Raw genomic sequence first — 10840 nt, 5'->3', positions numbered from 1 at the left:
GTAGTTGGAGACATGAGTCCGATAGTGAAGAGTCGATATTTCATCTTTTCGAGGAGTCACATAGGATGTAGGAGCAGTGGTGGCCTATGAGCTATGACCAACTTAAGGAATACAAGATTTAGGGTGGGCCATAGGAGTTGGATGTTGAACCTACATGTCGTAGGAGTTATTTTCACCAATTATATTTTTCTAGGTATCAATTGGGTTACCCATGGGCAAAATTTTATACCCATACCCTACCCATATATTTTGCGGGTATGGGTACCCAATACCCGTGGGTATAAAATGTCTCCAAATCTTGCCCATGCCCATTGTTTTCGGGTGGGGTACCCACGGGTACCCATACCCATGGGCAAAACTGCCATCCCTAGATATAAAGATTGATATATTGGAAGCCTATGTTTGGATATCGGAAGTGTTCCGGGTGAAATCGGGATTTTACCAGAGTACCGGGAGGTTACCGGACCCCCCCGGGAGCTATATGGGCCTTAGTGGGCTTTAGTGGAAAGGAGAAAGGAGCAGCCCAAGGTGGGCCGCGCGCCTCCCCCTTCCCCTAGTTCTATTAGGACTAGGAGAGGTGGCCGGCCCCCCCCTCTCTCTTCCCCCCTCAAGGAATCCTATTCCAACTAGGATTGGGGGGGGGGGATCCTACTCCCAGAGGGAGTAGGACTCCCTTGGCGCGCCCTCCTTGGCCGTCCGCCCCCTCCCCCTTGGCTCCTTTATATACGGAGGCAGGGGGCACCCTAGGACACACAAGTTGATCCCCGTGATCGTTCCTTAGCCGTGTGCGGTGCCCCCTGCCACCATATTCCACCTCGGTCATATCGTTGTAGTGCTTAGGCGAAGCCCTGCGTCGGTAGAACATCATCATCGTCACCACGCCGTTGTGCTGACGGAACTCATCCCCGAAGCTTTCCTGGATCGGAGCCCGGGGAGCGTCATCGAGCTGTACGTGTGCTAAGAACTCGGAGGTGTCGGAGTAACGGTGCTTGGATCGGTCGGATCGGGAAGAAGACGTACGACTACTTCCTCTACATTGAGTCAACGCTTCCGTTGCGATCTACAAGGGTACGTAGATCATACTCTCCCCTCTCGTTGCTATGCATCACCATGATCTTGCGTGTGCGTAGGAAAATTTTGAAATTACTACGTTCCCCGACAATTTTTCCAAACAGGCTAGCCAACCACTCGTGGGAGAATTGCTTCATCATGCAGGAATTCCGCAAACAACTTTAAAATACACATTCAATATTTTTGTGTTATACGCTAAACAATATTTAAATACGCATTGAACATTCTTGTGATATACACGAAACAATATTAAAAAAATATACTGGACATCTTTTCAAAATAAGTTGAATAATTGCATGATATAGGGTGAACAATTTTGTAATACATGGTCACCATTTTATATAATACCCCAAAAGAAGAAAAACGAACAGTGAAAAAATGGAACAAAACTCAAAAAGGAACCAAAACAGGAAAACGAAATACCGGACAAAACCATTCAAAAATCGAAAGAAAAAGCAGGAGTAAACCCAAGACATTATTTTTAGACAAAGAACTATAAAACATGAAAGAAGAAAGAAGAAGAAAAACTGAAAGAAAAAGGAGTGGATGAAACAACCGCGCGAACCCTGTAACGGGCCCCGTCCAAGTGGTTGCGCTGCGGGCGACAAGTAGGAATTGACATATGTCCTGCCCGATCTTATTCAGCGCACATACTCCCTCCGCTCCGGGACATCTTACTCGATGCGGCTAGTTTACTTTTTTTTCCTTCTTCAATTCAGTGCTAAAAAATACACATCACCTTATTCTTTGGTTTTTGGTTTGGCCGGCTTTTTCTCCTTTTTTTATTTCTCTTTCTCTTCCTTTTCATTTTTGTAAAATTCATGAATTTCCTTCCAAAATCATGAAAACACAAACAACTTGGCATGAATTGGTCACACAAGGCCATGAAATAGAATTGGGGGCATTTATGGGATGCCAAGAAACAAGATGCTCCCAAACGGACCCTTCTGGCCTATCCGAACAATCTCGATTGAACATAGTATTTTTTTTTCCAAAAATCTCAGGACCGGCCCCAACTTTTACAATCAGGTGGGCGTGCCCATGTTAGGCATCCATGCCTCGCTTGAATGACTCCTGAAACGTATGCGCGTTGCGACACGTTTGACAATTTGTTGGCCTTTTTTCACCTAAAAAACTCCAGAAAATGTAATACTTGTCAAAAATACAAACAACTTGACCCATTGCGTCACATTGGTCATACAGGTTGGTGAAAAAAAGTTGGGGCCATTTGACAGATTTTCAAAGCAACGTGCTTTCAAACAGATTCTTCTAGCCCACCTGAACATTCTCCATTGCACATGGTCTATTTTTAGATATCCTTGAAATGACCTTAATTTTTGCAAGCAAGTGGATATGACCATGGTCGGCACCCATGTTGCGTTTGAATGATTTGCGACACTGTAATGCATGTTGCGACACATCCGGCCATTTATTGGCCTTTTTAACCGAGAAAATTACAAAAAATGCAAAACCTGTCGAAAACCAAAACAACTTGACATGGTGCCTTGAATTGGTCATACAAGGCCATGAAAAAATAGGATCATTTCAAGGATGTCAAAAACAATGTGCTCTAGATGGACGCTTTTGGCCCATCCGAACACCCTCCGTCGAGCATGATCTATTTTTAGACATCCTTCAACTGATCCTAACTTTTGCAAACATGTTTTCATGCCCCATGATAGGTATCCATGCCAGTTTTGAGCGACTTCCCACACCGTATGCATGTTGTGACACGTCTAGTCATTTACTCATTTATCACCCTTTTTTCACCCGAGAAAGCTCCAGAAAATGTAAAACATGTGGAAAACAAAAACAACTTGGCGTGGTGTCTTGAATTGTTCATACAAGGCCATGAAAAAAATTAGAGTCATTTCAAGGATGGCCAGAAACAATGTGCTCTCAGATGAGGACAGAGCCTTCTAGCCACTCAGAGACCCTCCGTTGAACATGGTCTATTTTTGGACTTTCTTATAATGACCCTAATTTTTATTTGTATTTTATTGAATCTATTTTGAAATTCCAAAAAAATCGGTGTTTTCCAAAAAAATGTTTGAATTACTCAAAAAATGATCATGTCCAAAGTTTTGTTTGCTCTTTAAAAAAATGTCTGTCTTTTGACATTCTGAGAAATTTTTAAAGAACCAAACAATTTTTTGAAATTACTGTATAATTTTCTAAAATACAAATATCTATATTTAATGAACAAAGGTTTGAAAAAGCAACTTTTTTGTAAATTTGAACAAAATTTTAAAAGCGCGATAATTTTTGAAAAAGAAAAAGAATCAAAAAGGGAAAATAAACAAAAAAACATACAGTAAAATAAATAATGTGAAAATACCGTTTCACTACAATAAAGCGGTCGCTAAGGGGCAATGGGCCTTCCCAGTCGGGCTGCAAAAAAAAGCAAAAGCCACTGTAAAGATGATTAATAATTTCCACCACACATGAGTGACTATCAATTGTCAAAAGACAAGAAGTATTTGGAAATAAATTCCGATGGTAGATAGCAAGCATATCCAACATCATCTTCACAATAAACACATGTGCGTGGCGCCGTCTTTGCCGCTCACTTGGGCAAACTATCGGGGATTAGCACAGACTTGGGATATGAGCGACGATACATGGGCCGGCTCACTTCCACATTTCCACAATGCGGCCAACCGGTCCTTGAACCGGTTTTTCCTGTGTTGTTTCTTTTTTGATATTTTTTCTTTTCTTTTTTTTTTCTGTTTCTTTTTTTCTTGAAGGTTTTTTTCTTTTTAAAAAATGTTTGGAAATATTTTTTTTTGCATTTTCCAGATTTTGTAACAAATTTTAAGAAATATTCCTATTTTAAAATTATTCTGATATTTTAAAAATTATTTACTTCTTTTATAATATTTGTAAATAAAAAATAATTTTCAGAAAAAATGTTGGGAAATTTTAAAAAATGTCTTCGTTTTTATGTTTTTGGAAATCAAAAAATATTCTCAAATTACAGAAATATTTGGGGAATTCCAAAATGTGTTCTTGTTTTCAATAACATTTATAAATCCAAAAGTTGTTCATGTTTAAAATTTTGTTAGCAAATTCCTAAAAAAAATGGGGAATTTCAAGAAAATGTTCATAATACTGGTTAGCTTCATATTACGAGTAGATTGATTAGAGAAGTTGGCTTTCCTTTGTTTGTGGTGGTGGTGGTCGTCATTGTTGTCGCATGTCGCCGTTGTCGAAAGTACTCGGTGTTCGAATCGTGTCAACAGAGCAATTTTTAGAGGTGTCGGTGGAAATGCAAGAACATGATGGGGAGGACGGTGGGGGTAGATGGGCGTGGGAAGCGCCGTCGCCGCCTCCATGAACCATGGGTAGCGCAACCATGGCGGTGTCGACCACCTCGGTCAAAGCCATCCCTCTGCTCATGGCGCTCATTCTAACCGCCCATGAGAGATTCTCCGAACCACCCTGAGCATGCTAGAGCCCCACCGACGTGGCCTCCCAAAAGTTGGAAGCTAGGTTCCACTATAAGCATAACGAAACATTAGTTTTAGTATATTTCATCAACTACATAGAATACCCTGCAAAAGACAACAACTACATAGAATTTTAAAAATACTCTAGTAATAATCAAACAGGAACAAGTAGTCAAAATGATTGCAAATAGATTCACAAAGCATCAGGGGCTAAATACAAACAATGCTACATCTATGGAGGATTATGTAAGTTTTACGGCCTCGTCTTGACCTAGCAAGTTTTCTTTAAGCTAAAACACATGCTTTATTACTCAAATAATGTTATAGAGGAATATAATTGATAGGAGGTTGCAAAAAGCCACAAATGGAGGGCTGTAGATAATCGAAGTGCATGTTTAGCGAGGTTATGTGCCTCGACATTTGATGCCCTTCCTTCGAAAGTGAAAGAGCACTCCTGGAACTCCGATACCATAATTTGATGTCTCTGATAATGTGACCATACTTCCCTCCAGTTCCTTCTTGTATGCTTGTAACAACTTCTTTGCAATCAGATGCAACCACAACTCGGGTTTGCATTAAATCCGTCAGGAGAGCCAGAGCTTCGCACAGATCAAAATCCGTTGCATTAAATCCGTCAAAAAATTTCATGTGAAACGGGATGATAGTTCTTCGGCGGTGAAAAATAAAAGAAAGTAAATGTAACATTTGTTGTTCAACTTGTTCTTTTACAGAGATCAAAATGCTTAAGCTTTCCTCTTTAAAATTTCTAGGTAGCTTTTTGGTGTGACAATGAAGACATCTATTTCTTTTACATTTGGAAAAAAAATGATGGGCAGGAGCATATACTCCCAAGAGCCGAATTAGATTTCCGCCAAGAAATACTCAACATTCTAATAAAGACAAAAAATAGGTAATTTCTCGTTATCCTAAAGGAACGGCAGTGGCCAAATTCCAGTGCACGGATTGGCTCGGGCATTTTCTCGAACAGTTTGCCCCTCCCCTGCTGGAAGCAGGCAGAACAATGGAGAAGTGGATATGAAGTGAGGAGTGAGCCACGTCGGCGGTGTGCTCGGCGCTGACCGGCCACGACTCAGGAAGGAAAAGTGTTGTTCGCCTTCAGGAGGGGGTTGTCGTCGCCGGCGCGACGGTGCCGGTGGGTCTAGCAGCTGTTCGTGGCAACCACATCGTTCTTCTTCCCTTCCCTGCCATTCCCTGTGCAAAGACGGTGTCGAGCACAAGCTGCCGGAGGAGCGTACTTTCCATGCATCCCGAGGCGGAGCATATCTTTGTGCTAGATCCCCCATTACTAGTAGAAAAAAAAGAAGTAAGAGCATCTACAACCGGACTTTACAAATCCGGCGTCTCAAATGCCCGCGCACACGTCCGGGTGTGTCTGCGGGCACTGACCCGGCACCCCAAATAATGTAATCCATATCCGGATATCTCGAATTAGAAATCTTAAATCCATGCTATTACATGTAACATAGCGTTTTTTGCGAGCAGAGCTCATTCGGCCGCCTTAGCCATGTCCGGCGGCCGGCTATGCTCCCCAGAGTGTTGGCCCGGGCGCCGACAAGGTAGAGTAGGGGCATGGGACACAAGCCGACTCACAGGACATGAGGCGCCGCCGTCTCCCATGCCCCACTCTTCCTTATCGGAGCCCGTAACCTGTTGGGCGCCGGTGGACGTCAGATCGATGATAGATCTATCCTGAGACGAGCTAGCATCGTCCACCACGACACGGTTGCGGCGTCCTGACTGATGCATCGTACGGGGCGCCGGAGAATCCGACTCTGCCTTGCCGACATCCACAGCCGCGAGGGGTGCTGCCGCCTCTCGCGCGCCGTGCCATGTTCTTGTCGGACGAGGCCCATGGTGCCCACGATGCTCGGCGTCAACGAAGGGGTTGCGCGTCCGCTACCATGTTCGGACGCCGGATGGGCATCACCGCCTCCGGCGAGGCAGCGAAGACAGACCTAGTGTTGGATCCATGCGCCATTTTGGGTGGACGCAATGGATTCTCGACGGAAGGAGTCCGAGCGCTGCCGGGCACAGGCCTCCTCTGGGGAGCGGCGGAGCGCAAGCCGGACAACCATCTCCTCCTCGGAGCCTTGTGGGATGAGCTCGGGGTCGACGAATATGGAGGTGAAGGACCTGGATCCGCTGCGCACCATGCCGGACATCCAGATGGCGCCGAAGACGAGTTTGGGTGGGGGAGGGGAATGGAGCGAAGTGGGTAGGATTTGATCCGGCGAACGGATCGGAAGGAATATATATGGGATCGGGTGGGCCAACATGGGCCGGGTCCGACGTGGCGAGCGTGGCCGTACGCTCAATAACAGCCCCTATATTTGGATTGGATATGAAAGGTTTCGGTCAGTCTGGACATCTGAGCCTCGTTTGAGAAAACCGTCTAGACCAAAAAATTGTGATTGGTCAGTTTCCTAGAAGCCCGACGCCCGCAGCGGCAGCTTCCTAGAAGTTTCTTGTTTGAGCAGCTGCGACGCCGGCCCCGGAGTGAGGGGTACGTTTCGGAGCCCCTCCGGGGATGATAAGGTTTTAAGTAGCAGGTGAGGCCGAGCATCCGACGCCACGCCCGTTTGAGGGAGAGATTTTCCCCTTGAATCAAACATAATAATACCAACAAAAATACTCAAAAGCGCGCAGTCCCACGGCGCAGCTTCCGAGAAACCTCCTTTTTGAGCCACTGCCGAGTGGGGCCCCAGGGAGTCCGACACCTTGCTCTTCCTCTCCGGGGCGCTTTGCTTTGCTTGCTTCCCTTTTCCTCCGCTCCCCCAACGAGGTCGAAATCTGCGGCGAATGCGACCGGGAGAACCGATCCCAAGGTGCGCCGCCCTCCTCCTCCTCCTCCTCCTCCTCCTCCTTCGCGAGTCCTCTCCCGGGATTCAGGTCTGCTCGGGGGGAATTGCGGGCGGCTTCTGTTTAGGTTCCGCCCCTCCCTCGTCATCGCCGTCCCCTTCCTGGGGTTTGGCCGGCCTTTTTTTCTTTTCGTTCGCGGGGCGGGCTGGGGTTTAGCCCTTTTGTGGAGCGCGGGTTCCGCCTGGATCCGCTCCCCGCTGTCCGGGTCGCTTGGTTCGCATTTCGTAAGGTTTTGCTCTCAATTTTGACAGGATCAGCTCGCCGCTGCTTTAGGGGGGAATCGCCTTTTGGCCCGTGTCCGCTGTGCGTGATTCCGGACTGTCTACTACAAAGCGTCATCCTGACCTGATACCCGTGCGTGGATTATCCTTTCTGCTGCTCCTGCTGCTGTCAGTAACATCTTTGTTGCTGCCTTTGATCTAAAAATGTTTGTTTGTTTATGTCCTTTGGTGCCAGGTTTACTAAAGCCAAGTCACCAACCAGGTTCGAGCTGCCGGGGAAATATGGGCAATGTACTTGCAATGCCTGCACATGTTTTCCAGACAGCTCAACAGAACCATGTGGTTGTGGTTGCGGAGGAAACATTCAGATTATGTGACGTGGATCGTCTGTCTCAAGTTACCAGAAAACTGCACCGGTCCATTGAGCAGCACCCCCACTCAAAGCAGGCAGACACGACGTGCTGTGTCTCAGCTGAAAGGAGAAGCCATGACAGTTATCCATCGTCTGATGATGGTGATGTTCCAGAGTGGCACCTTCATTTTTCCAACCGGGCCAATCCCCTCCCCCTAACCGACAAGCGGCAGCTTCATTATCGATCACATATGTATATGGAAACTGAGGGTCTTGAATGTATCTTACCTGACCATATGGCCCAACTAGAAGACATTGTACGCCACCACACAGTGGCTGTTGGTCCTGGTTACGAGGAAGAGCTACTCCAACACCTCCCACACAGCACAGATGCGTTGACCAGGTAAATTCACTTGTTTATATCCAAGGTTATCAGCATCAAGTATTCCTTCTCCTTATTCATTGCTCCCTCCGTATCTAAATACAAGACGTTTTTGCAGTTCAAATGGAACAGCAAAAATGTCTTATATTTACTTAAAGAGGGAGTATTACAACATAAGCATCAAAATAGTATGCCTCTTATTGTGGTTCAGACCTGAATAGCATCTTATATTTGTTTTGGAGTGGCAAATAGTTAAAAGTTCAAATTTTTTTTCAGTACAGAGATGTAATAGACCGCGACCAGCATTGTACAACACAGCTTTTCTGAAATAGTAACAGCCCAAGTAGAGTTAAGTTTCTCAAGATAAACTTTCTTCTGCTCCCAGTTCTTTAGTAAGGCAGATGTTCTGTTCAATTCCTTGTAATGAAGTATTAACTTTTCTTAATGAAGCTCGGGGTATCCCCTGTATTTAGTTGTCAGAATACTGTCTCTTCTTCTGTTTCATATATCATATGTGATTTTTCTCTACTCATATTTAATCCTGCCTATTAAACAGCCTTTTCAATGAACTGGAAATTCGGTTGACCAGTATTAGTCCTGAATGTGAAGATTTTCCCATCAGGTTGAAAACATACACAGAATTGCTCTGTTTGATTAAAGGGCAGTTATATGACGAGAGTAGACCATTTAGGGAATTTAAGATAGGCTACTTTGCACAGTTTGCAAAACACCCTATAGAAATTCTCGTGAAAATTGCACTTCTTCTCAGCAAGATGGAGTGGTCTGTCACTGATATTTGTCCAATGATGCTTGCATATGAGGCAGTTATGGATGTTGTTCCTCTTATCCAAAAATTAATTCCCAGTGAATCTGATGATCTCTTACCCGAGATTAAAAGTAACATCTGGGAGTCTTTCAGGAAAATAGTTGGCAATATGGGGGATCCTCAGGGTGGTGCCATTCACTCAGTGACATGTTCCCTGGTAGACTCAGTGAAGATTATCCATAGTCACAAACAGTTAGTGCAATCTTTTGCTCCTGATGATGACAGCCACTCGTTTGGAAATCTTCTGTCTGGCGTGATTGGAAGGTGGATATCTGCACTCGAGAAACATCCGATGTCAGATAGTCGGCGGAAGAACATTTTCATGCTGAACAACATGAGTCATTTAAAGGGGAAGACAAATGTTCTGTTAGATGATTTGCTGCCTCTGCAGCATCTTGATTTTCCTTATCCTGATTATTTCAAATTACTCACAGATATCTGGATCCAGGGTTACCTGGTAGATGCTTGGAAGCCAGCCTTATATTTTCTGAGTTGCAAGTCTTGGTGGGTTAGTCGGCATTCATCCTTGGTTAAATTTACCTCAACATTCAATGGGATTTTTGATCATCAGAAAACTTGGGTGGTTCCTGATCCTGCTCTACGGGAAACTCTAAGAGTCCGTATAAAGGGGCATATTTTACCAACATACAGAGCTTTCTTGGTGAAGTATCCAGATACTGGGCCGTCTGGTTGTTTGTGTTTGTGGGGAGGTTCAGCAGAAGAGATATATAGCGCAGAGAGTTTGGAGCTGGTGGTGGACACAATATTTGAAGGAGGAACTGGACAGCCTACTTGTCCTTCCCTTTCTCCTTAGTATCCATAGATTAGACTATCAGGCCTCCTTTGATTCATAGGATTTGCATAGGAATTTTACAGGATTGACACCCTCTAGAAGTTTTCCTTTACGTGCTGTTTGATTCACTGGATTGCATTCCTCAGGAACCAATCCTATAGGAACTTCTTAGTTCATTTTCACAGGAAAACAAGCATGAGGTTGGACTTCATGGAAAAAATCCTCTGTTTTGCTACCCGACGTAGGATTTCAGTTGACAGTACATCCTGTTCCTGTATGTTTCCTATTCCTACACTTCTCAAACCCTGTGAATCAAAGGAGCCTCAAGTGGAATTGTACATAAGGTGAAGATTTTTCTCACACGAAACCACTGATGTCTGTGTAATGCTGATCTTGGAGCGCGCCTTTTCCTCCCTAAGTAGTCCGATAGGGAAAAGACTCTGGTTGTATATTTGATATTCTTCTTCCGCCCATTTTTGAAGAAGATAGGGAAAATACTCTGGTTGTATATTTGATATTCTTCTTCGGCCCATTTTTGAAGATGGTTTGAGATGCGAGTTAAGTACTTGTTTGTATTCCTTGTATGACGATGCAGGTTCATCGCCTTGTCTGTATGTAGGCTGTCTCAGAAGTGAAGGTGTTATCCCATTTGTTTTGCATCGTGCATTTTCATGTCTGTACAAGTGTAGATTAATGGTGCAAGGTTTATCAGGGGAAAAGGAAGCAGGCAAGTACTGTTTGTATTCTGGTGGCCGTTTCTCCCGAGCTGGCCACCTCCCTGTTCCGCAGCCATCCTCGTCTGCTGCGCTGGTAGTTGGCGGCGTCTCCATGGAGGTGCCTCCAGGCAAGCCTGCTGCTCCGGCTCT

The 10840-nt window shown here is 44.8% G+C and overlaps 1 protein-coding gene across 3 annotated transcripts; it reads left to right on the top strand.

Moving 5' to 3' along the window:
* Nucleotides 1-7134: 7134 nt before the first annotated feature.
* LOC119352779 lies at nt 7135-10312 on the top strand. Of its 3 annotated transcripts, none has more exons than XR_005170226.1 (4): nt 7135-7366; nt 7652-7754; nt 7857-8376; nt 8632-8894. XR_005170226.1 is itself a non-coding variant. In XM_037619362.1 (4 exons), exons 3-4 carry the CDS (start codon nt 7904-7906, stop codon nt 9993-9995), a joined length of 1557 nt encoding a protein of 518 aa, XP_037475259.1. In that variant the 5' UTR covers nt 7135-7366; nt 7658-7754; nt 7857-7903; the 3' UTR covers nt 9996-10312. The 3 variants fall into 3 exon arrangements, 2 of the variants coding, with proteins under 2 accessions (XP_037475259.1, XP_037475258.1); XM_037619362.1 differs by lacking the exon at nt 8632-8894 and adding an exon at nt 8912-10312 and having other exon boundaries at nt 7658-7754; XM_037619361.1 differs by lacking the exon at nt 8632-8894 and adding an exon at nt 8912-10312.
* The last annotated feature ends 528 nt before the right edge of the window (nt 10313-10840 follow it).

The sequence above is a fragment of the Triticum dicoccoides genome, chromosome 2A (assembly GCF_002162155.2).
Source record: "Triticum dicoccoides isolate Atlit2015 ecotype Zavitan chromosome 2A, WEW_v2.0, whole genome shotgun sequence".
Taxonomy (NCBI): Eukaryota; Viridiplantae; Streptophyta; class Magnoliopsida; order Poales; family Poaceae; genus Triticum; species Triticum dicoccoides.
Note: the sequence above shows the minus strand (reverse complement) of the source record. Positions and strands in the feature narration are given on the sequence as shown.